The sequence below is a fragment of the Chiloscyllium punctatum genome, chromosome 3, assembly GCF_047496795.1.
Source record: "Chiloscyllium punctatum isolate Juve2018m chromosome 3, sChiPun1.3, whole genome shotgun sequence".
Lineage (NCBI taxonomy): Eukaryota > Metazoa > Chordata > Chondrichthyes > Orectolobiformes > Hemiscylliidae > Chiloscyllium > Chiloscyllium punctatum.
This window is the reverse complement of record NC_092741.1, coordinates 135,025,897-135,053,447: the sequence shown is the minus strand read 5'-3', so window position 1 is coordinate 135,053,447 and position 27,551 is coordinate 135,025,897. Positions and strand designations below refer to the sequence as shown.

Here is a 27,551-nt window from a genome sequence, read left to right as displayed (position 1 = left end):
CAGAAATGAAGTTGGGTGCTATCATTGAGGGTACTCTTTGTTCTTTGAGGGCATCACCATCAGAAGATTGTGCATTTTGTTCTTCCCTACACATACAGACTTTAAACCCACCTCTCCACATACCCCTTACCCAATGATTCCGCCTCAACCTATGTTGGCAAAATCCTCTCTGCTCAATGCTGCTGCTTTACCTGGGGCCTGGGGCTCCATGAGGCCTCCTGTGTGGGCCTATTTGCCATACTGGCATCATCCACTATGGAGTGCTGGTGCTTCTGAGCTCTGTTGGATCAGATTGACTGAGTGGGGGTTGGTTAAGTCTATGATGAACTAATTTAACCTGTCAAAACTAATTTAGAGCAGCAGAGCCGACTTGCTCTGCATGTTTTGGCTCACTGATGACTTATCTTCTTGATCATTCTGGCGAACACTGCAATACCAACCTCTTTTCCTGGGTCAGTGAGATAAATCCAGCAAAATCAACATTTAAACATGCAAACCAAAGAAGGGAATGGAATATAGAAAGAGAAAATATTGAAGGAGAGGTATTAAAGAGCTAGTATTGCAGTAACAGAGACATTCCTGACAGCTGGGAAGTTTTAATATGATTTTTAAAAAATGATTTGATAAATAAAAAACTGAGAGATGAAAACTGTGACCAAAAAAAAACATAATTTCAATGTTAGTAGTTTCCAGAACTGCCGGTAGTCTAGGAATTAATGAACTATGGCCATTTTACATTTGTATAATGAGGACGGCATCACATAGCAATATAATCAAGGTTCTACTCAACTAATAATCAATGCAGTGTTGCAGTACAGACGACAGAGAGGTACCTGCTGCCCTGTTTATTTCATTTTCAGTTCTTGAAGATGGAAATTCTTTTTTGCTAATGCATTGGGAGTGAGTGGGTCTAAAAAAAAAGACCCATTAGTGCATGGAAAATGCCGAAGTCTGAATTTCTTCTCCTGCTGTGGAGTTGTAACTATGTAATGTGCTGCCTTTGACACTGAAGTCAGCTTGAGAGGTCTTCTGGGTAGTAGGGAACATTCTGGGCGAGATCTGATTCCCCATCTCATTTGGCAGGGCAGCAATGCAAATATTACACTTGGCGGTTTTTTGGATGAGGATGAAATTGTTAATCCCTCTTTACCATCAAGTTATTGCAAACCAGCAGTTTAACTGTGAAAAGTGGGGAACACTGACAAGCTACTGGTGCTGTAAGGCATTATACTGTATCCCTGCCTCTGAGACACAGCCACTCTTTAGGGAGAAAAGGGACAAAGGAGATTCTTAAATCAGAGATTCTGTCATGTTGTATCTGAGATTTAACCATGTTTGTCTTAGTCCTTCTGTTTTAAAAGTTATCCATTCCTGAATGTAAGACAGCTTAAGTTCAAAAGGATCCCAAAATTGAGCTCTGGAATACCAACAGATTAATGCTTAAAATGTTTATCAGAAATTAGCTCTTTTTCAATTTTATTAGAGATGTTAATCTCCAATCATAATATAGCTCAGTGCGGAAAGCCTTTTGGCACATCAAGTCTGTACCAAGTCTTCCAACGAGTTCTTTCTTGATCAGAACCTCTCAAACCCACTAGCTTTACAGCCGAGAAGGACAAGAGGGTAAATGCATGGGAACATCTCCACCTGTAGGATCCTTTCCAGGTCACACATCATCCCAATCTGGAAAAGTATCTCCTCATTTCTTTATCATCACTGAGTTAACGGAACTTCTTACTTAATACAGTCTTCAAACAAAAGCCTTACCACCCACTTCAAACAGGCAAGTACAATTGAGCAATAAATTAATTTAAAATGCAACAGATGCTAGAGACTGGAAATAAAAACAAAAAGTACTGGAGAAACTCTGAAGGCTGAGCTGCATCTGTGGAGAGAGTAACAATTGACATTTTGAGTCCAATGATGCTTCAGTAAATTGGCAATATCAGAGAAGGAATATGTTTAAAAATGTCTCACTCTTCACTCATCTCTTTGATTAAATGTTTGGTTACTTAATTTAAGATCTCTTCCAGGCTCAACATTCATTCATTTCTGATTATGCCTTGGCAAAAGGACCCTGCAACATTCTTCGACATTAAAGGCCCACTATGAAAAATGCAACTGCTGTTGTTGTTATTATTGAATTGTTTATCTTGATGAATGATCAGTGATGAACCAAGAGCGTTTTTGTCTCTTTAGAGACTTTCAATAGAATGTCATACAGGTAACCCCTCTATTTCACAATTAGGCTGCCTTATCTGTGATTGGATTCCTCCATAATCTGAATGCTGTCCGGCTTTTAACACACAAAGCCCAACGCTGATATCAACATCACTAATAAGAAACTTGTACACCAGTCCCCATCACCCATGTCTGATTCACCTCTGCCACACTCGCTGGTCACTTTCCTCACCAACAGACTGGCTGAGGCTGGGAAACCAATCAGAGAAATTGCATTTCAGTTCCTGTCATTAAATTTAACATCAGGGAAACTGGACTTGTATGTTCCCTTGCTGCTGACTCTTTCATCCCACAGTCTCCTTTCCTTTGCAATTAAAGGATATAAGAGTCAATACTAAAAATTGCAACAAAGTTGAAAGCAGATCTAATTACTATCTATAAGACAGTTAGCACATAAGAGAGTTAACTCACATCACCAGATGAGCACTGCCTATCAGAATATAAATGACCGCTCCTGTTCTAGTTATTGTTCTAAGTCCTAAGAACAATGCAACTAAACAGTAATGTGTACTTAACTCTTCTTTCTGGCCTAGTGCCTATCATGGAAATTAAATCGACTCGACTCAACTGCTAGCAAGAGCAAAGAAAAGCTTTATTTTTAAACGTCTGCATGCAGGACCGATACACAAGACGTTTTTGCCAAGTGTAAGGGCCATGAACAGAATTCACATCTTCTTTTTATACCATTCTTATCACATGCTCAAGGACAAGGGCTGGGAAACATTTGAGTTCTTATTTTCTCATTCCCTTACCGTGGACATAACTGTCTTTATGTTTTCCCTAGCTTTTTTGCTGAATTCGACTACTTGCAAGGCCAGATTGAATGTTTTCAAAGTTCAGCAAAGGCAAGCTGTCTCCTTGACTGCAAGATTCAGCAAAGTGTTTGCAAAGTTCAGCAAAGTCTTAAGTTTAGCAAAGCATTCTCTTTCAGATTTCACAGTAAATGTTAATTTTGTTAATTTTCCATTACAGTGCCTCTCAGGAGACAATCATCTAAGTCAGATGCAATGTAACTAGTAATTATGGTAATATGTAGTACACCCATTCTATTAAGTCAGACCAAGTCTCATTTCTGTTAATGACTTTGTATGGGTTCCTCTTCCAACTGGTATCAGAAATTCAGACTAATATGAATAAGAAAGTTTAATGCAGCAAAGCTACTTCCAGACATTTCAAATGGCTTGAGTGAAATTAACTCAATGTATACTATACTGATAGGAATATGGAGTTTATTCATATAAAACTATAGGGAAAATATAGATCTTATAAGTTTCCACTCTGAAGAGGTAGATTGCTTCAATGCAGATCAAAGATAAGATTTAAAACATGGAAAAGTATGGCATAATAATGATGAATTTGACACACATTTTTGAGTTGAACAATATGCAACTTGAATCTTGACTGAAGTAAAGCTTCCCACTTTGTGTATAATTGTGCGATAATTCAATCTGACACACATTCCCACTGTCTGATTTTGACAACCATTTTAAGTTTTCTAGTAAAAGATATCATACTTCTGAACTTCAGCTTTAAAAAAAAGTATCCTTTCTATCCATCGGGTTAATAAAAAATAAGATAAATTTTCCCAATTTGACACGCTATGAAGTACTGCTTTTGTCATCTTAATCATTTAAAAAGGAAAATCCCCAACTTTGATATTTTCCAACATTGGTTTTTCATTTTCATTTCCTTCTTCATTTATCTTTTTTGAGGTTAATCCTTAAAAATTTGATATTTTGACCGTGAGCCTTAAATAAAAAAAAGTGGTGAAAATGTGTTGCTGGAAAAGCGCAGCAGGTCAGGCAGCATCCAAGGAGCAGGAGAATTGACTTTTCGGGCATGAGCCCTTCTTCTGGAATGAGGAAATTGTGCTAAGCAGGTTAAGATAAAAGGTAGGGAAGAGGGACTTGGGGGAGGGGCATTGGAAATGCAATAGGTGGAAGGAGGTTAAGGTGAGGGTGATAGGCTAGAGTAGGGGTGGGGATGGAGAGGTCAGGAAGAAGATTGCAGGTTAGGAAGGTGGTGCTGAGTTCAAGGGTTGGGACTGAGACAAGGTGGGGGGAGGGGAAATGAGGAAACTGGAGAAATCTGAGTTCATCCCTTGTGGTTGGAGGGTTCCTAGGCGGAAGATGAGGCACTCTTCCTCCAGCCATCATGTTGCTATGGTCTGGCAATGGAGGAGTCCAAGGACCTGCATGTCCTTGGTGGAGTGGGAGGGGGAGTTGAAGTGTTGAGCCACGGGGTGGTTGGGTTGGTTGGTCCGGGTGTCCCAGAGGTGTTCTCTGAAACGTTCCGCAAGTAAGCGGCCTGTCTCCCCAATATGGACGAGGCCACATCAGGTGCAGTAGATGCAGTGAATGATGTGTGTGGAGGTGCAGGTGAATTTGTGGTGGATATTGAAGGATCCCTTGGGGCCTTGGAGGGAAGTAAGGGGGGAGATGTGGGCGCAAGTTTTGCATTTCTTGCGGTTGCAGGGGAAGGTACCGGGAGTGGAGGTTGGGTTGGTGGGGAGTGTGGACCTGACGAGGGAGTCACGGAGGGAGTGGTCTTTTTGGAACACTGATAGGGGAGGTGAGGGAAATATATCCTTGGTGGTGGGGTCCATTTGGAGGTGGTGGAAATGTCGACGGATGATACGATGTATATGGAGGTTGGTGGGGTGGTAGATCCTCACCTTAACCTCCTTCCACCTATCGCATTTCCAACACCCCTTCCCCAAGTCCCCCAAGTCCCTCCTCCCTATCTTTTACCTTAACCTGCTTGGCACACTTTCCTCATTCCTGAAGAAGGGCTCATGCCCGAAACGTCGATTCTCCTGCTCCTTGGATGCTGCCTGACCTGCTGCACTTTTCCAGCAACACATTTTCAGCTCTGATCTCCAGCATCTGCAGTCCTCACTTTCTCCCATTAAAATAAAAAGTGGACAGCATTAGAAAAAGAGCCAGAGCTAATTGTTAAACCTGGAGAAAATCTTGGTTTGCGATACCCAATCATCCTGCCAATGCACACACCTTTTTCTTCCCTTGAATTTTCTCACAGCTCCATCAATCCATTACCAATTCTCATCTTTAGGCAGTTACTTGCCTCTCTTCAAGAGTCACCTTCCAATGTAACCATCAAGCAAGAACAGACCATTACACTGACTCTCTCCAGGTCTGATCTTTTGCCCAATTCAGAAGGAAGCACAAAATGTACAGAGTGAGAGAGGGATAGAAAGGAAAGTAATCCCGCACAGATTTCCTGGTTGGTAATTGTGGAATAAGAAGCATTAGAGATGAATGGCATTTCAACCGTGACGGATAGATAAGAACACCACTGCCATCATATATCAACAAACCTCAAATCATGCAACGTTAAATTGTACTAACTTGATTTCTGTGTTAAAAATGATGATCATCATAACGTATTCTTACAATATCGATCCACTAAGAACAGAAGAAATTTGAGCAGGTGTAGGCCATTCTGCCACTCCAAGTGCTCTGTCATTCAATAAAATCATGGTTGATCTGATCATAGCGCAGAATGTTATAGGGTCCTGAAAATACTAAAGGCTCTGCTGAAAAATGTGGCGGAGGCGTGTGGAAAGTCAGCAAGACCTATCTCAATGTTAGGTAAAACTCATTGCATCACTTGACTAAGTTTGGCCTGGAGGTAGGATTCTTGCCAGGCAGCAGTGAGTTGCCTATCAAGGTGGATTATTTCTTGTCAATGAACTTAATAATTATAGATTTTGCCGCTTTAATCATAGAAGTCATTAGGCACATCGAGTCCAAACTGACCCTTCAAAGAGCATCCCATCCATACCTGCCCTATCCCCAAAACCCTTTGGGCAACTTAGCTTGGCCAATCCACCTAACCTGCACATTGTGGAATGAAATTGGAGCACCCGGGGACAACCCACACATAATGTGCAAACTCTACACATGCAGTCATCTGAGGTTGGAATTGAGCATGGGTCCCTGCCACTTTGAGGCAGCAGAGCTAACGACTGAGACATCATGCCAGCCCCTATGCAGCTTTCTATCTCAACATGCTTTGCAAGCAAACTAGCTGCCTAGATTTCTCCACATGGAAGTCACAGCGCATATCTAGTAACTTCAGCTTGCTGCTTGCTTTAAAGACTGCTCATGTTAGACACCGGCACTAACATCTCAGGGCACGATCCATGGGCACTAGCCACATTCACTGCATGTTCATGGACATTAACATCTGACACATATCAGCACCTACGATCACCTATCAAGGCACGCTGACAACTATCATAGTGATGCTGTAGAAAGGACATAGTTCAGTCACAGACATGCACACAGCTCATGAACTAGGCTTAGGCTGCAATGTTAGCTCTCTTACTGCTTATTCACTTTGAGACTACCTGGATGCTCATAGAATCCCCATTGCCTTGCTTTGATGTGCCTTGTCTCCTCAGCTAGAGGTATCAGGCTGACAGTACTGCAATCTTGCTGTACTATCCAGTAGAGACACAAAGTCAAGAAGCTTGCTTTGGCCTCACATCAGGGGATAGCCTTCTTTCAAGCAGTTCCAGCACAGCCAGTCAAAAGCAGCCTCTGATATCAGTCCAGGATCTTGGACATGGTCAGACAGCCCTCAGAGAGTGTCAGGATCCTCTTCATACACGGGGTAAGCAGCCAAACATCAGGCAGCCCACTGCCTGTGTTCTCTCTTTCTACATTAATGGGAACTGGTTTCCTCCATGAGTGAGAGAAAAGCAGGATTTAAGGAAGATTCAAGTAGTTGCCACAGCTCTTACTTTTGGTGCAGGTGGGGAGGTGTCCCAAGTGAGTGAATAGACAATGCAGAGGGCAGGCAGGGTGAGTGATGCCAGGGATTGTGGTGGGGGAGAGCAACTGAGGGAAGATGTTGCAGGCAGTTCTGAGAATGGTAGAGCATGATGTTTGGTGAGAGGTGGGTGTAGTGGTGGGGACATGGGAGAGAGAAAATGGTTGCACTTATGTTGGCAGAATCCGAGAAGCTTAATGACCTGTTTCCTACATCATTGTGCAAACCTCAAAATGGTGGACTGTGCACTGAGGTGGGTGGCAATCTCAACCTAGAGTGGTGTCTTGTGTCATAGCGTCCTCTGCTGGTCCTGGACAAAAGGACATCCTGCCTCTGCATCACTTTCACCTCCAGGACACCCAGAAGCCTAACAGCAAAGCACTGTGCCAATGTTAACTTCTCTTCCTTCTCCTGGTCTCAGATTAATTGTGCTTGATCGAGTGCACAGCAGTTTGTTAAAGTTGGTGCTGGAGTTAGCTTATTTTGCGATATCCCAGCAATGCCGAGTTGTTTCAAGTACAGCGAGTAGTAAAATGAGATATGAACCTGGTGAAATGGATGCCAAAGGCTTGTGGTAGGTCGTGATATGTTTTGGCAAAATGCCTGAGAAAACTTATTAGGCCTAGTGGAGTGATAGCCTCAATGAGAATTGGCAAAACTGACTCTTCGTCAAAAAGAAATGTAAAATTTAGCCCAATGTTTCAGGCTGCTTTCAACACTAATGACCCTCTGAGAGAAACAAATTACTTTTCATTCCATTTTTTTTTTACAGAAACTGTGCCTCCCTCCCAAGTTTTTTCCTCCACAGATATACATCCGCTCAGTACCTACCCTGTCAAGTTCTCTCAGAACTTTATGTGTTTCATTGAGGTCATGAATATACTGACATACTAAAGCATATCATTTCATCCTGTCTGAGTTTTCAACAGAATTTGATGACAAACTTTCACAGTTGATCTTTTCTTATTTTGTAGCATCCAAAGACCACTGCTCACCATGCACATCTCAGATACCCACCCTTCAATGGGTCCACATGGACACTGTTTCACTGTCATCAAGTGAGTACAGTTAGTGCTGGCAGGGACGACAGTGGAGAGTCCATATTGTGGGATACAGCTCTCTCCATGGTCTGCTTAGCTGGGTGCAGAAACTGAATCATTCACAGGAAGGACTGTTATTAAAGGGCAGCAAAATATTTGCGACAAACTAGTCGACTTTGCCATGCATACTGTCCAAATATTGCAAAGGGCAAAGTTGAAGGCTAAGTGGGTTGATGTTGCAGGGTACATGAGAATGACATCTTCCATGGATTATGTGGGATTTCTTGTAATATTATCTTTAAGTGCTGCAGTAAAAATTTAACTAAATGTTCCATTTAAAAATAAAACTCACTCAAGTTAGTTGTGTTTTGTATTCCTTCTGACCACCTGACTGGCATCAAGACAATCAATTTAAGAGTTTTGATGATTCACGGTTGTTTGTACACAGAGTCCACTTTGGCAGTGATTGGAATATGAAAGGCTTTAATCAATATTAATTTAATATTAGCATTTGATGAACTATTGAAATTAGCTGTCATCAAGCTTTGCGACAGGGTGCCCTTGGCTCGTTCCCACTGCCCCATCAACATTAAATTTGCTCCTGATCACAATGGAGCAAATTTTCCAGTCAGCAGGCTTAGCTTTATCAGTGTGAAATGTTCCTCCTGTGACTGAGAAATTAGATATGGATCTCCTTCCCTGGATCCCCAACCAATTAGTACAGCAAGCACTCTTCCAGACAGCCTTGGCCACCTAGTGTGCTCTACTGCAATCATCTGCACAGTTCAATATGCTACATGGTTTAACACTTGGGTACTTGAATTCTCAATCTGTGCTCCAGTCTTGAGACGATATTTGCAAGTAACGTTGAATTTGTGTTCTAGTGCTTGATTACGTCCTTTCCGGAATTGACCGTCTATTTGGAAATCCCCTCTGTATAGTCGAGCTTCATTTTTACTTTGTTATCTTGTTTTGCTCTGAAGATGGCCTTTTATTTCTGTCCAGGTAGCGAGGGCAGTATCATGTGCAGACCAGTAAAGTTATGTCAAGATAAATGTAATTTTTCTTTTGTTTAGCATGCTTGATCATCCACAATGGAGCTGGTTCAAGATGAGAGAAGACATGTCAAGCCTTGATGTCATTCTCATGAGTATTTATACAACCCCAAACAGCCATGTACATCCCAAAGGATGCAATTAGTTAGCTAGAAGATAACAGCAGGTGAACGATCAAGTAGATTTGACTAAGGAAGCAGGGACCTGCTAACCAGGATGATCAACGATTATTTTTCTTTTTGCAGCATTTACATTTACAAGCTACATGCTAGTAATCATTGGGTAAGCTCTTTGACATATAATTCAGAATAATCAGCGTGGTCATTCACTTCTGTTCCATTCTAGGATAAGAAATGGCAGTTGCATGCAAGAAGAGAGCATACAATAGATGGCAAGACCCTTCGGAACATTGATATGCAGAAAGATTTTGGACCGTAAGTTCATAGCTCCTGAAAATGGCAACAAAAGTGAATAAGGTGGTAAAGGAGATGTAGAACAGTGCTTGACTTCATCAGTTGAGCACTGAGTATAAAGGTTAGCGAGTTATGGTGCAGCTATACAAAACTTTAGTGAGGTCACATTTGCAGTAGTGTGTGCAGTTCTGGTCACCACACTATATGGAGTATGTGGAGGCTTCGGAGAGGGTGCAAAAGAGGTTTACTATAATGTTGCCTGGACTGGTGTGTATCAGCTATAAGGAGAAGTTGGACAAACTTGGATTGTTTTCGACGATGGTGTCAGAGGCTGAGGACCTGATCGAAGCATATAAAATTATGAGAGGTATGGATAGGGTGGATAGTCAGAGTAGCTTTCCCAGGGTGGAGATATCAAACACTGAGGGGGTTTAGTTTTACATTGAGAAGGGGAAAGTTTAACAGAGATATGCAAGGAAAGATTGTTTTTAAACGTTTTGAATACGTTGAAAGGGTAAGTGGTAGAAGCAGATACAATAGCAACATTTAAGAGGCATTTGGACAGACACAAATAAGCAGAGAATAGAGGGATATGGGCAATATGCAGACAAATGGAATTAGCTGAGAATGGCATCATTGTTAGATTAGATTAGATTAGATTAGATTACTTACAGTGTGGAAACAGGCCCTGAGGCCTAACAAGTCCACACCGACCCGCTGAAGCGCAACCCACCCATTCCCCTACATTTACCCCTTTTACCTAACACTACGCAGCGGAGACACGATGGGCCAAAGGGGTAGTTCCTCTGATGTACTATTCTATGTTTTAAATAACTGGTAGTTATGTGACACCATTCAAAAGCATGTTACAGTTAATGAAGAGTTTTTAAAGTGAGGTAAATTAGTAATCACTAACTTGTCCACCAAGATCCCACAAATAGCAGGGTGATAGTGACTAGATATTGGTTGAAGGATAAGTATTGACCACTATGTCCTGCTCCTCTGAAATACTGCCATTAGGTCATTCACATCCACCTGAGCGCATAGATGAGGCATCAGTTTATCACCTCATCCAAAAAGTAGTAATTTAGACAGTGCGACTCTCTATGTATAATGCTAGCTCAGAGTCGTGTTCAACTCCCTGTGCAAATGGACTTAGCAAGACAGTGACATCTAATTAAAATGATTAAAGAGCATTTTTCCTCAATCTTGGTTTGACTGAATGGATGTCATAACATTGCTTTGTTTCTCTTTGGGCACAGAAAGAGTCTTCAATCTATACTCCATCAGGCCTTTTAGGATCTATTATTTGGGAACTGGTATAAAGATAGATTTAAATGCAAAACTACTGTCATCAAATAAAAACCAAAAGAACTGCAGATGTTGTACAAATCAGAAACAAAAACAGAAATTGCAGGAAAAGCTCAGCAGTGCTGGCAGCACCTGTGAAGAGAAATCATAGTTAATGCTTTGGGTTGAACGAAATCATAGTCAATACTATGGGCGGCACGGTGGCACAGTGGTTAGCACTGCTGCCTCACAGCGCCGGAGACCCAGGTTCAATCCTCGCCTCAGGCAACTAACTGTGTGGAGTTTGCACATTCTCCCCGTGTCTGTGTGGGTTTCCTCCGGGTGCTCCGGTTTCCTCCCCCAGGTAAGGGGTAGATGTAGATGTAGGGGTATGGGTGGGTTACGCTTCGGGTTACCATATTTTGGCAAAGTGTCTTTTTCATCAAGTCTCATGGAACGTTTATCCCTGCAGTTCCCAATGAATTTTCTTGAAGAAGACCTGGATTTTTTGTTAAGTCTCTTTTCTTTTAGAATGACCATGTTGGTTTCCATTCTTTCTGAAAGAACGGAATGAACATGCTCATTCTGAAAGATAAGAGACATAAATAATCCAGGTCTTTTTCAATATATAATTTCAGTTACATCACACTATAAATGTTTGCTGTAAATTCTGCGTCTTACGATCTTATACTCCACAACCACCTGGTGAAGGAGCAGTGCTCTGCAAGCTAGTGCTTCCAAATAAACCTGTTGGACTATAACCTGGTGTTGTGTGATTTTTAACTTTGTACACCCCAGTCCAACACTGGCACCTCCAAATCCAACAAAATAGAATCTAAACAGAATTCCTTGACATTATTGTTAAAGAATCTCAAATAATCAACATCCTGGAGGTTACCGTTGACCAGAATCTCAACTGCACCAGCCATACAAATTCCTTGGCTGTGAGAACAGGTCCTGGCTAGGACCTCTGCAGCAAATAACTCACTTCCTGTGTCCCCAAAGCTTGCCCACCATCTCCAAAGTACAAATCAGGAGTGTGATGAAATACTCCCACTTGCCTGGATGAGTGCAACTCCAGCAACACTCAAGAAGCTTGACACCATCCAGGAAAAAGCAGCCTGCTGGACTTGCACACATCCATATTCACCCTCTCCACCACCAATGCTCATTAGCAGCAGGATGTCCCATATCCAAGATGCACTGCCTTTTTTGCCAGCCTCCATCACACCCTGTCTTTGTTTGCTCCAGTTGTGCTGTGCATGTGAGGATTATGCAACAGGTTCTGTCTGGAGTATATTTCAAGTCCCCACCAGACTGATCCAAGTATTGAAACATTAGCAATCCTGTCATCTGATTCACCAAGGCTTTGGCGAAAGAATGGGCTTCACTGTATGTGTTCAGCCTCAGTTAGGGGTTTGTGTAACAGACTTACCTACGATGACCATATTGTGTAGCCTTTATCTCCTAGTCATCATTCTCGTAAGGCATCTGCCATGAAATGGAGCAGGAACATGAGTGTTCTCAAGGATATAGGCACCATGGCAGCTTCCAAGACACTAAGCACAAACATTTACAAATTGGAATTGATGTGTGGAGAAAACTGGCACATGGAGGTGAATTCATCAATAAATGAATTTCATCAATAATGATATGGCCAGCTCTCATGACATGGGTACAGTGCATTACAGCTATGTTGCTGAATCATATTGCTCTGACTACAACACTTACCTTTCCACAGGGAAGTGAGATGAAATGGTGTGAACTAACACAAATTACACCGGTCACATGATGCATTTTTGGGTGGACAATGGAAAAAAACAATAACTGCAGGTGCTGGAAACCAAATTCTGGATTAATGGTGCTGGAAGAGCACAGCAGTTCAGGCAGCATCCAATGAGCAGCGAAATCGACGTCCTGATGAAGGGCTTTTGCCCAAAACATCAATTTCACTGCTCGTTGGATGCTGCCTGAACTGCTGTGCTCTTCCAGCACCACTAATGGAAAGATCCCACACAGGTTTCCTGTGGCTCCTTGGGAATGGCTAGCCACATACATGTTTAATACAGCTGTCACCTTGACAGCCAATGAGATTGAATGGCTACTCACACCTTCAGATCGAAGGTCCCATTCCATCAATCCCTGACCGGGTCCCCAAGATATCTGCTGCCTGTTCCGAAACTGCGACCTGCTCATTCAGAAAAAAATAGCACTGAGGCTGAAAAACTCAAGCTCTCCTGTACATCCAGAGGGACCTTCAGCTGTGGCATCTTCCTTTGGAGGCTATTTGGCATCCACAGGAGGTTGCTTTTGCTCCCGGGTTTGCTGACACATCTGTCGATCTTCCATTTCTCCATACCTTTGTTGTATTACAGCAATAGCGACTATCATATTTCCTTTGGCTGGATCTTGTGTGTGCAGTGGAAGAAACAGAACATGTCATTGTCAATGTGAGCATTCACATCACATGACAGCTTAACACGCTTCTCCTTACAATGGGATATGGAGCATTCAGACCAGGAGCACCAAGGAAATGACCCATCTTGGCACTTTGACATTAGATCTTAATCTGATAAATGTGCCAATAGTCACACAGCAAAGAGATGGTAGTTGCCACCCAGGTAAATAGTGCAGTGAAGAAGGCATATGGCGTACTGGCTTTTATTGGTAGAGAAATTGAGTTCCGGAGTCCTGAGGTCATGCTGCAGTTGTATAAGACTCTGGTGCGGCCGCATCTGGAATATTGTGTGCAGTTTTGGTCGCCATACTATAGGAAGGATGTGGAGGCACTGGAATGGGTGCAGAGGAAGTTTACCAGGATGTTGCCTGGTATGGTAGGAAGATCCTATGAGGAAAGGCTGAGGCACTTGGGGTTGTTTTCATTGGAGAAAAGAAGGTTTAGGGGTGACTTGATAGAGGTGTACAAGATGATTAGGGGGTTAGATAGGGTTGACAGTGAGAACCTTTTTCCACGTATGGAGTCAGCTATTACAAGGGGGCATAGCTTTAAATTAAGGGGGGGGGTAGATATAGGACTGATGTTAGGGGTAGGTTCTTCACTCAGCGAGTCGTAAGTTCATGGAATTCCCTGCCAGTAGCAGTGGTGGACTCTCCCTCTTTATGGGTATTTAAGCGGGCATTGGATAGGTATATGGAGGATAGTGGGTTAGTGTAGGTTAGGTGGGCTTTGATTGGCGCAACATCGAGGGCCGAAGGGCCTGTACTGCGCTGTATTCTTCTATGTTCTATGTTCTATAGTAGAGTATAAGTGCTTCCTGAGTACTGAACCATTTTCTTCCAAGCTCCATATCACTTATGGAAAGCATCATTGTGGAGGAGAGAGCCTTGCATTATACTTATAGTTTCAATGGAGAGAAAAATCACCTCTGTCTTGCACTGGCTGCATGCATTGTAGCTGCAGATGCCTCTTTTAATGACACCTGTGGTTACTTCTGCTTCCCAGAGATGTATATCTTCAATTTTCACGGACCAATGGCATTTCTCTGTGGCTTGGAATCAGCATTTGTACCCCACACCTCCTGCATTTCTCGTCACAATGATCTGACTTTGACCTTAAGTCTATAAGTGCATGATTTATACAAGCACCACTTGACTGGCCTCCTGTCAAACATGATGTGTTGGACTGGGGTGCAAAGTCAGAAGTCACATGACATCAGGTTATATCCCAATGGATTTATTTAAACTCACAAGCTTTCAGAATGCTGTTCCTTCAAAAGGTGTCTGCTAGTCATGAGTGAGAGTCTTATCTCAATATCTGAAATTTAGTTCAAACATTTGACTCAGTGCTCTGACATTAAGGCAGGCCTTGTTGAACTGCTCATGCATTTCTGCCAAATCTGACACCAAAGCCCAGGTCATTCAAGGCCTGGATATAGGCACTTCATATAACTGTTCAGATGTAGCTTTGTCTTATTGTCGAATTCTCACCTCTGGCTCAGAGAGTTGTGGAAACTATCACACTGTTCTACTGCCTTAGTTCAGATTAACCAGTTTAGCAGCTATGAATGATGTAAATTTAGTATCTTGCCTGAAATACTCTCTAACAACACAACAAAGCTAGCTACCTCAATATACCATCTATTAGTTTGACATTTAAGCATGTGCCCCACTTTAGAGTTGTAACAATAATACCAGTCTTGTGACCTAATCTGGATAGACATATTATTTGAAAATGTTTTCCAAATTTTTCAGGAAGAGGATCCAAGACATGTTCAGTAAAATAAAGGTTAATATGAATCATTAAGCTATTCTGCTTCAGTTCAGTGAGGCTTAGAGAGTAGTGGTTGGCATAATTCAATTCAGAATATACACAAGTATTTGTTTTGTAACTGAAATAACTGCACAGAGACTGGTATCCCATCACCAACTTACCCTTTATTTACATGTGCAGAGTTCATGGGCTCTGACCAGCCAGCTCCGAGCCAGTCCCCACAATGAAGAGACTGTCTGAATCCCCTGTTTATGTCTGTCAGCCAGGGCTCCTTGATTGGGGTTGTTAACTTGGGCCAGTCAGGGATCTCAGTCTGTGATCCACCTGGTTTAAATCACTACAGTAATGATACAAAATACTGAAGAAGCTGTGGTGTCCGACATAAAATATCCCCGAGCTCAACTCCTGATTGGTTTAGCTGAGTCTGGTCACAGCTTTCCCGAATAGCGTTCTGTATAAAATCTATCAGAATCCCTGTATATGAATTATAATCATCTCTTGTTCACAGGCCCAACAGACTAGAGCCTTTCTAATGAGATAGATGTGAGATGTTTGTTGATAGTTGAGTTAAATTAATGAATTGCTTCTTATTTGTACTCTAAGGGACAATGTCAAAATTTAGCATCTGTGCTTTTAAAATTGCTTTCTACAATTTTCTTTGAACAGTTAAGCCAAAAAGATCTGATAACAAGCATTCAAATCTAGGACTTTCCTGAGATATGTCTTTCAGCCATTAAGTGCTTCTGTAAATTGGGGTCATGATCAAGAAACTAACAACCAACTCGTGTATAAACTATATTATTAAATATCACTAGATTAGAGCGGTGCTAGAAAAGCACAGCAATTCAGGCAGCATCCGAGGAGAAGGAAAATCGACGTTTCGGGCAAAAGCCCTTCATCAGGAATAGAAGCAGAGAGCTGGCAGGGTGTAGAGATAAATGAGAGGAGGGTGGGGGTGGGCAGAATGTAGCATAGAGTACAATAGTTGAGTGGGAATGGGGGTGGAGGTGATAGGTCAGAGAGGAGGGTGGGGGAAGGTAGCAAAGAGTACAATGGGTGGATGGGGGTGGAGTGGATAGGTGGAAAGGAAGATAGGCTGGTAGGACAAGTCATGGGGACAGCACTAAGCTGGAAGTTTGGAACTGGGGTGAGGTGGGGGAAGGGGAAATGAGGAAACTGTTGAAGTCCACATTGATGCCTTGGGGTTGAAGTGTTCCGAGGCGGAAGATGAGGCGTTTTTCCTCCAGACGTCGGATGGTGAAGGAGTGGCGGTGAAGGAGGCCCAGGACCTCCATGTCCCTGGCTGAGTGGGAGGGGGAATTGAAATGTTGGGCAACAGGGCGGTTTGGTTGATTGGTGCGGGTGTCCCAGAGATGTTCCCTAAAGCGCTCTGCTAGGAGGCGCCCAGTCTCCCCAATGTAGAGGAGACTGCAACGGGAGCAACGGATACAATAAATGATATGAGTGGATGTGCAAGTAAAACTTTGATGGATGTGGAAGGCTCCTTTAGGGCCTTGGATAGAGGTGAGGGAGGAGGTGTGGGTGCAGGTTTTACAATTTCTGTGGTGGCAGGGGAAGGTGCCAGGATGGGAGGGTGGGTTGTAGGGGGGCGTGGACCTGACCAGGTAGTCATGGAGGGAACAGTCTTTGCGGAAGGTGGAAAGGAGTGGGGAGGGAAATATATCCCTGGTGGTGGGGTCTGTTTGGAGGTGGCGGAAGTGTCGGATGATTTGGTTTATGCGAAGGTTGGTACGGTGGGAGGTGAGCACCAGGGGGGTTCTGTCCTTGTTACGGTTGGAGGGGTGGTGTCTGAGGGCGGAGGTGCGGGATGTGGACGAGATGCGTTGGAGGGCATCTTTAACCACGTGGGAAGGAAAATTGCGGTGTCTAAAGAAGGAGGCCAACTGGTGTGTTCTGTGGTGAAACTGGTCCTCCTGGGAGAAGATACAGCGGAGACGGAGGAACTGGGAATACGGGATGGCATTTTTGCAGGAGGTAGGGTGGGAAGAGGTGTAAGCCAGGTAGCTGTGGAAGTCGGTGGGTTTGTAAAAAATGTTGGTGTCAAGTCAGTCATCATTAATGGAGCTGGAGAGGTCCAGGAAGGGGAGGGAGGTGTCAGAGATGGTCCAGGTAAATTTAAGGTTGGGGTGGAATGTGTTGGTGAAGTTGATGAACTGCTCAACCACCTCGCTGGAGCACGAGGTGGTGCCGATGCAGTCATCATTGTAACGGAGGAAGAGGTGGGGAGTGGTGCCGGTGTAACTACAGAAGATGGACTGTTCTACGTAGCCAACAAAGAGACAGGGATAGCTGGGGCCCATACGGGTGCCCATGGCTACCCCTTTGGTCTGGAGGAAGTGGGAGGATTCGAAGGAGAAATTGTTAATGGTGAGGACCAGTTTAGCCAAACAAATGAGAGTGTCGGTGGAAGGGTATTGTTGGGGATGTTATGAGAGGAAGAAATGGAGGACTTGGAGGCCCTGTTCATGGCGGATGGAGGTGTAGATGGATTGGATATCCATGGTGAAGATGAGGCATTGGGGGCCAGTGAAACGGAAGTCTTGGAGGAGGTGGAGGGCGTGGGTGGTGTCTCGAACGTATGTGGGGAGTTCCTGGACTAGGGGGGATAGTACAGTGTCAAGGTAGGTAGAGATGAGTTCAGTGGGGCAGGAGCTTGCTGAGACAATGGGTCGGCAAGGGTGGTCAGGCTTGTGAATCTTGGGAAGGAGGTAGAACCGGGCAGTGCGGGGTTCCCGGACTATGGGGTTGGAAGCTGTGGGTGAGAGATCTCCTGAGGTGATGATGTTCTGTATGGTCTGGGAGATGATGGTTTGGTGATGGGGGATGGGGTCATGGTCGAGGGGGCGGTAGGAGGAGGTGTCTTTGAGTTGGCGCCTGGCTTCAGCAGTGTAGAGGTCAGTGCGCCAGACTACCACTGCAACCCCTTTATCCCCTGGCTTGATGGTGAGGTCGGGATTGGAGCAGAGGGAGGGGAGGGCAGCGTGTTGTGAGGGTGAGAGATTGAAGTGGGGGTGGGGGGTAGACAGGTTGAGGTGGTTAATGTCCCAGCAGCAGTTGGAAATGAAGAGGTTGAGGGTGGGTAATAAGCCAGCATGGGGTGTCCAGGTGGATGGAGTGTGTTGGAGGTGGGCGAAGGGGTCCTTAGAAGGTGGGCAGGAGTCCTGATTGTAAAAGTAAGCTCGGAGGTGGAGGTGGCGGAAGAAGTGTTTGATGTCACGGTGTGTGTTAAATTCATTGATGCGTGGGCAGAGGGGGTGAAGGTGAGTCCTTTGCTGAGGACTGATCGTTTGTCATCAGTGAGGTGGAGGTCTGGGGGGAATAGTGAAAACTCGGCAGGGCTGGGAGCTGGGAGCTGGTGTGGGTGTCGAGCTCGGAGTGGGGGCAGAGCCTGTAACTGGAGTGGGTGTGGTGGTGGGGGGAATGGGGGTGGAGCCATGAGCAGGGGTGATGTTCCCCTCAGGCTTCTGGGGGACAGGGATGGTGACAGTGGGATCTGCAGGGGGGCGTGTCAGCAGAATGCAGGTGAGTGGCGTTGGTGGGGGTGGAAGTGGTGGCGAACACGGCAGTGGGGGGGGGGGGCAGAAGTCACTGAGCGTGTGACATCAGCAATGATGTGAGGGGTGGAAGTGATGTCATGTTTGGTGCAAGAGGGATTGTGAGAGGCGGAAGTGGCTGTGGAAGCAGCCATGATGGGGGCGGAAGTGATGTCATCGATCACCGTGGGGATGGTAACTGCACCAGCCACAGGGCTAATGGCATCTGAACAGTTCCAGAGGCCAGGGGAATCTTCTGGAATGTTTGAAGAGCGCTGGTTATGGAGGTGGATTGATAAAAGTTTGTTGTATTTACAGTTTTTGATGTTGAGACGGTGTTGAAATACTGTTTGCTGAGAGTCTGAATTCTCCTGAGAATATAGTAAAGGAGGGGTCCTTTGCAATTCTGAGAGAGTGTGGCCCTCAGCTGAGACAGGGCTGACTGAAGAGAGGTCAGGTGCCGGCATATTGCTGTGAATGTGGACTGGAGGATCTTGAAGGAAAACCTAGGAGAACCTAAATATCACTAGGACAATTTTAAAGGAGATTATGGAATTATATCTGAAAGCTAACAATAGTCAAACGAAACAAAAGAATCAGTGAATACTTGTTTAAATATCAAGTCTGCTCATGAACTACTGAAGTTTTATCAAATGAGTTAAATCACTGCTGGGGAGATTTCCAGCAGTGGTATTTCATTGCATGTTGTATGTGTGGAGTACTGTTATTTTGAAAGAATTATAAGAAGGGTGCAATAGCTATAGAAAAAAAATCATTAAAGATGAATCCAATATCCAGAATTGTTCATTCAAAAGAGTAACTGAGCTGTGGAATAAATTACCACTGATGCAGTGTGTCTCAGATAATTTGGGTAATTTCTGAAGATGAAAGAATTTGAGAGATATGATAAAGAGACGAGTGGATGGGCTTGAATGAAATTCCAGTTTATTTATCAACGAATTTGAACTAGCTTTATTGTCAATAGACAATAGACAATAGGTACAGGAGTAGGCTCTTTGAGCCTGCACCACCATTCATTATGATCATGGCTGATCATCCTCAATCAGTATCCTGTTCCTGCCTTATCGTCTCTGTCATGTCCTGAAATCAGTGCAGTGAAATGCTTACAAGACACCACGGTACCTAAGTATAGATTCTGAAGTACAAATTCTTAAGGGAAACAAAAATTAGAAAAATAAAGAAATAAAAATTCCAGCAGTACAGTTGTTAGGCAAAAAAAGACAAAACTCAAGAAATGAAAAGTTTAGAATAAGAGTCCTTCCAACCCTGTTCACTGCACTGGGCTTCTCCTCAAGGATCTTGAGGCTGGGAGATCACTCTGGAATCATCCTGAAGCTGCAAGTTCATGCTGGGACAAACGACGCCATGCCAGGCCGCTGTGAGAATATCACGCAAGAAGATATTTACTAAAACCAAATGGATTTTATTCTCTTTCCAATTTTTTTTATATAAGAGGTACAAAATTACTTTGTATTTCAAAATTCATACATGGAACTTAGGCATCACTAGCTGGGCCAACATTCCTTGCCTAACCCTAATTGCCATTGAGAAGATGGTGATGAGCTGCCTTCCTGAACTCTGCAATCCATGGCAGGATGGTGCACTCTGACTTAGGAAAGGTTATCTAGAATTTTGATCCAATGAAAGTGAAGGAATGACAAAATAAATCCTTGGTTAGTAATTCTCCCATTAGCTACTTTAAAAAAATGTTGTAAAACATATTTTGTGTCAGTAATTTAAGCAAAAACTATCTGATGTGACGTCTACTACACTTTTACGAAAACACAACTGTTAGCTCAACAAAGATATAACTCACAGTTATATGATCAGGTGAGTGCTTAACACATCTGTGTGGTAATTCCTCTGTGAATTCTTTTGAACTAATTTTTTTTACAAGTTAAAGTAGCACAAACAGCATAGTGGAACAGAATTAAATGGATGAATGGCCAATTTGTGTTTCTATGTGACATGTTGGCATCCAATATTCTTTTGGTAATTTTGTGAAACATAATCTTTTCGCATTTGAACTCAAAAGTACCAATACTATGTTAGATCAGGACTCTACTGAGAGATCTTGCTCAAAACACAAATTCATTGCTTCTTTTGCAGGTGCCAATAAACTGTGTATTTCAAACATCTTCTATTTTTGCTACTGCTTTTTCAATTGGACTATTTCCAGAGCCAGCAGTCATTTAAGAGATAATTGGTTGATACATATACGCACATTAAAGCAATAATTAAATCAGTTCATGTTGAATGAACTACACGCATTAACCACCTACCACTGAATTATACATGGAAAAGGAAAATAAATACTGACAACAGACTCAGCTTTCATCCCAGTGAAAAGTCCTGTAAGAATGCACACTGGAAGGAAGTAGAGAAAACTACTGACATGCGCCATTCCACATAAAAGCCACAGGCAATTTCCATTCTTAATTGAACTAATTTATTACAATGGTTACATGACGTACTGAGACAGAACAAGATTTGTAGATAATATAGTCTATGGAGCATGATCCCAGAGCTGAATGCAAAATTAGACATGTGAATGAGGAAAGCACAGTATTTGTGCTGGTGCAGCTATGATTGTATTTTATGTGGAGGCAGCTCACCACCACCTTATCAGGGCAAACAGAGACAGGTAATAAATGCTGGCCCAGCCCGTGACACCCAGATCCTATGAATGATTAAAAAAATTCTTCCATTTAATCAACTTGTATCATTACTTCAACGTAAACAGTGAGTAGCTAGAAATTAAAATGTTCATGTTTCATGTCAGTTTATGAAAAGATGGATTTAAACCATAGAATTTCATTCGACTAGAATTCTGTTTTTGAGTTTTCTTGTCGCTTTCTATCAGCCTACACTTCCATTATTCTTCAGCTTCACTTTTCTGTTGCTGGTTGCTAGCATTGAGCTGAATTTCGAAGCCGCAGGTGGGAAGGCAGGTTGCTGGGGGTTGCGGGGGGCAGGGTCAAGATGCCCTGTCACTGGTGTCATGCATGCCCTACCCACAACCACCGTCACTAACCAAAGTACCCCGCGCCCTGCACCACCCACAACACCTCTCCAAGGAAAACCATGATTTAAGTTACTGGAGGAGAATGCTTTCTGCACATAGCCCAGAGGAAGACATTAAAGTGTCAATTCTTACCCAAAGGAATCAACCTGCCTCGGCTCTTGTTTAATGGGCAGTGAGAGAGGCCAGTGCTCATTGTGCAGTTGGCTGATTTAACCCTACAGACAGTTGACTAGTTAGAATGGGCATTCCCAGGTGCCAACAAAGGTTCCTTCCAACAGATTGCTTCCTAATATCCAGCCTCTTTGTCTGTTCCCTTGCCCAGTGCATTAGACCCTCACCTCTTTTGCAGGTGGCTATCAGCCTGGCCCGAAATATGAGGATGCATCTTGAAATGTTTGAAGATGTTTGGCATATCTGCCGTCCTGGCAGCAGCGAAGTGGAGGCAGTCTCACCCCCGGCATTTATGCTGGGTGCTGGGGAGCGCTGCTTCAGTGTAAAGTCCTCAATGTACAAGGTATTTAGAAATGTTTACTTTTCAAAATAGTGCAGAAGTAATTTAGTTTTTATCCTGAAAGGTTAGGGGTGAGTTTTTACCACAATCTAAGCAGCGGTGTGAAGTGCTTTAGACACTGCAGTTACGTGGGTCAATCTCAAGGTGTACAAAACCTAAAGTTACATGTATTTGAAACTCCAGGCAGCATGGTTGTCATGCTCTAGCCTGTAGTAACTGTGCAAACCGATTCATACTCATGCAAGAATACAGCCAGAATCTGGGGTCAGACTGTAATTGACATCAGACTGAAGTACAGCTTACTTCACTCTGCTTTGCTGTAGAATCAGTTTGGATCTAAACATGTTACATATGGTGCATGAATTTTGAGTCAGTGTGAAAAGAAAATCATTTCCAATGGACCACTAAACTAAATGCTTCCAAAAAATCTTTGAGTTGTTTTGCATATAAATGCAAGTTGTTCCTGCTATCATAGCATTGTATCCTTATAGAATATCTTCATGTGAAAATGTTTTCATGAAAATAAAACAGATATTTGCACCAGCAATGGATATGTAAATTCTAATTTTTTTTTAGTGTGTTTTTAGTATCACTCTGTGCAAGAGAATTGAGGGTGAATGAGCACAGTGAGATCAGAAGCTTTAAAAAACTAGTTTCGACCTCTCCACAATGCTGCTGCAGGGTCAGAACATAGTGATTTTAAGGACTCCTATTCAATCAGTAGCCTAAGGCTTCCTCTTTATTATTGGATTTCTTGACATGTAGGGAGCAGCACATTATCATTGTTTGAGCTTGGACAGGGCTCCATGTAATAGCAGTCAAACAAGAATCAAAGCTAAATGAGACTTTTTTGCAAGAAATCAAATTGCTTTTAGAACAGAATTCTAGCTGTGAATACACCCTAATGCTTCTCAACCTCAAATTGTTCTTTCAAAATTACTTCTGGCAACAATCCATACCAAATGAGAATTGCATCAATTAATCTGCAGCTTGGCTTCCTCTATTGCTGCTTTTATGCTTTTGCGAGTGTTTTCTTAAGAAAGGATGTAAGCTGGTAGAATAGGCAGTCACATTATGATTAATGCTTAAAATAATGGAAATAGCAAGAACAACAAGAATATTTGTTGCATTAATGGTCCTTACTGTGTGGAAATCCAGTTCTAAACACAGTATAAAGCATATAAATTAGGAGAGGAATAGGCTATTTAGCCCGTGAAGCCTGTTTTCCAAATCAATAAAATCATCGCTGATCTAATTGTGGCTTCAACTCCACTTACCCCTATACTGTCTGACTCCGTTGTTGGTCTCCCTCCACCTTGATATGCATTGGATATCTTCTTGCAGTGAGTTATCATTAAATCAACTGCATATCCTGTCAGGTTATTTATTAATAATTGGAAAAGCTAATTGCAAGTACAATAATAATGTATGTTTTAAACACTAGAAAAGCTTCTAATCTATATTCAAAGTCATTGTTTACCCTCCTTTACTTATGTAACAACAAACTGATATTTTTGATACTAAATGAAAACTGAAAGAACTGAAAGATATTTTTGATGTTTGCACTGCATCCACAGTAATATGACAACACATCTGTCTCTGATTATCATCTTTCATCACATAGTACAGCACTGTGCAGTGACGATGCCAGTGAGGAAGATCTCAGTTTGCAAAAAAGCATAAGAAACCTTTTTCTAAATCTTAGATTTGATACTGTAGCATATTAACAGGACTGGATTCAATATGCATTATGGAGATCTCCCGTTTTTCTTTTTACAAATACTTACTGTACAAGTGTTATTGTGTTCATTACTGGATAACTCGATATTTATTGTTCATTCCTTCAGTGAACATAAGACAATATGTGAAGTCAAGAAAAGAATGCAGAGTGAATTAAAATTAGAATTAGCTTTACTCTTAAGTGCAGTGCAAAGTTTACAAGTCGTCACTTATTGCATCATCTTGGGTACAAATGGACCGAAGTATAGATTCTTAGGGGGGACAAATAGAAAATAAAAGAAATAAAAAGCCCTGTACTACAGACCTTCCACAATAATAAAGTGAAGGAAAACAAAAAACTGGTTTTAAGTATAGTTGTCTGCAGTCACTGGAGTTATTTTACATTTTCCATATTAGGTTGAAGTTGTAGTTATCCAAAATATGTTTAATTAAATAATTGAATCAAAAATTTCTATATCTAAGGTTAAGTGATTAGAAGTTAGATTTTCATGTCTCTGATCTGCTAATGAGGAATTAACCAGTTTCGATGAAAAAGTCACTTTTGTGAAATGATTTCTCTAGAACTACAGAGACAATATCCATGTGAATATTCCTCAAAGTACATACCTATTTTCCAGAAAATAATCACTTCTAGTATTTTTATACCTTACCGCTGATTATAAGCATTTGCTGGATTTTGAATTACAAAATCATATTGTGCACACATCGCGATCAATGAGCAAAGCTTGGAGACTTCATCATATGCACCTTCCTTGATAGCAATCATGGTTTTGTTGGAATGCAAGTAATAACCACATACAGCGAGTTCATATAGTCTTACTTACTCCTGCTCTCTGGACTTCCATAAAAATTGCTCTCTGGAAGGTTTTCTCCCAAACTGCAAGGTCGCTGCCCATCTCAACACAGAAATAATGGTTCTCGCCTTGACCCGCCAGAACACTGAAACCGTACGGCCTCTGGTCTTGAAGCTCACAGTCCTGATGAAGACCTAAACATAAGTTTGCTTGAAGCCAGCATTCATCAGCAAGCCAGAGCTGTAAAATATTCTGCAGTAGATTATCTTCAAGCCATTTAACCTGAGACAGATAATGTCTAGAATACACTTTAAATAGCCATTGCTAACCAAAGATTATGGGGAAACATTTCTTTAAGAAAATTGTAGCATAATGAAGTATCCTAAAAGTATTCTGTTTCAAACATATGTGCTTCTCTAAAGTATGGTTGATATGGTCTCAATGTGCAAGTGCATATTTGAAAAATGTAATGTCAGAAGGGAAATTAAAAGCACTTTCATGGTGCACAAACTTAATTTGTTCATCAATCTCATTATATTATGAAATAATTTGTTAAATATTAAGGAATACAAATTTAGTTAACTATCTTGAGTTTAGTAATGTATAACCAAATGTCAGATTAACTGGAACAGAAAGGCTGTCAATCAGATTAATTTTCTAGAATTATACCAAGGAAATGAATATCCAATGTATGTTGAATGTCAAACATAGAATAGGAGTATTTCAAAATGAGCAGCAGTTGTAACTTTTTGTACAAAACGTTTAAAGTGTAAATTTGATCTTGTCCTCGACATTGAATAGTGAATGGACTCAAACTCTTAGCATTCACTTATACCTGTGTTTTGGTTTTTGCAGCTGTTTACTTATTTACTTATCTGTGCTATTTAACTCTGTGATCTGCCTGTATTGCTCGCAAGACTAAGCTTTTCACTGTGCCTCAATACATGTGACAATAACTTCAATACAAATTCAAATTTAAATCATGTAAATGAGATTGAATGCAAATAAATTTAAGGAAGCATTCAATTTGTTGTCTGTCTTTTTTAACTGAGTTCAAAGGAAAAGATCTGTTTTAGATGGTTTGATAGAGAGGATATTGCAAAAAGATGAATTTCAGGCACAGGTTACATCTAGCCCCATTCACATTTCATTGATGTTTTGCATTTTCAACCCTATTTTCTGGAAGTTAGGCTTGGCCACAAAACTAATCCTACCCTCTCAAATGAGTTAATCACCTTGACAAATTTCTGCTATTCACACCCCATTATGGGCCTTCAAGGAAGATCCTAATATTAAGTTTTTCTTCAAATACAGTGGCACTAATATGCACCTTTTAAATCTTTTAAAGTATAGTAAAGAATATTCAATTTATTTAAAAAAAACTCACCATCATATGCAAATGCAACTAATGAATGATGCTGCATAGTTTATTTTAAAATAAGTTTTACTTTTTAAAACCAATTAATTCACAGGGAAGATTACTTTTTTTTGGTGATAACCTAAGTTATATTAATAAAACTGCACAATATTAGAACAGTCAAGTATAAACAAGAAATTCAATCTTGAACTAGAATAATTTTGAATTCAATTTGCACTGGATTACTTATTTCACCCAAAATGGAAATGCAATTCTAGTTTTTCAAAGGAATTTGAGTCAACCATATTATCAATGATACTCAGAAGCAAAATGTTGACGATCTTTGTTCAAAAAAGTGATTTCATTTGCTATGTTTACATATTTATCTTAAACAACAGCAGATATGGCTAAGTCAACAACATGTGCACTACCTTTGCCCTATTCATTGGATAGATAATGGCTTCTGAATGGTGAATTGGTCACTAGGTCTCCTGAGTGCACACCTCCTCTACAATGACACCTGCAAGTGAGATATGATGACTGGGAATCAGTTGCTGATTGTTGTGATCTTTGGAGGCTGACTGGAATGGCATTTGAAGAGTCAGTGAATTGCACACTGTCTAACTCACTGTCTTCCTCTGCAGCAAATGCAAAAGAGTATATGCAAATACATGTCAGAGTGTGGCTCCTGAGCTACATCAGACAATGCCTAAAACAGGCTTAATCACCAAGACTCAAACCATTATATTATGAGGAGAATGACTGCCACAACAATACATACCACTTTGGAAATAACATTTGAAATACTGATGAACCATCTATGGCATCACTCACAAGTGACAAAAAAAATGTGTCCTTCAGGTGAAGTACTGTCAACAGGCAAGAAGATTGCAAAGAGTACCTGGGCATAATTTAGTTCCTATTTATAGATGTTTATCTCATCCTTATTTTTATAAAGCATTTATATGATATTACTGTTTATTGTTCAACCACAAAACTTAAGACACTTTGGGAAACAGAGATACAGCTGGTTGAAACACAGATGTTTCACTGCATTACGGGCTGAAGATCCAGGAAAAATAAAATTTGTGTGCTGTACCATCACCATATGGTCGGAGAATGTAATTATAGCCTAAAAGTTTATGTGAATATTTAAGTTTGCAACAGGTAAAATGTGTAACCATTGGATCTAAAGTTTGCAGAAATGCATTTTAAGACATTATCAATGTATGCAGTGTCTCTTTATTAGATTAGATTGAATTCCCAACAGTATGGAAAAAGGTCCTTCAGCGCAACAAGTCCACACCGACCCTCTGAAGAGTAACACAGCCATTCCCCTACCCTATATTTATTCCTGACCAATGCACCTAACACTTTGGGCAATTTAGCATGGCCAATTCACCTGACCTGCACATCTTTTGGATTGTGGGAGGAAACCTGAGCGCCCGGAGGAAACCTTAATCTTAAATGAGATTGGTACCA

The 27,551-nt window shown here is 41.8% G+C and overlaps 1 protein-coding gene across 1 annotated transcript in view; it reads right to left on the bottom strand.

Moving 5' to 3' along the window:
- The window catches only part of sntg2 (syntrophin, gamma 2), a 357,280-nt gene that overhangs the window by 27,880 nt on the left and 301,849 nt on the right, over window positions 1-27,551 (bottom strand). Inside the window, exon 18 of the mRNA XM_072549107.1 lies at window positions 24,743-24,952. Coding sequence (XP_072405208.1) covers window positions 24,743-24,952 — 210 coding nt within the window. The remainder of the gene's footprint in view (window positions 1-24,742; window positions 24,953-27,551) is intronic.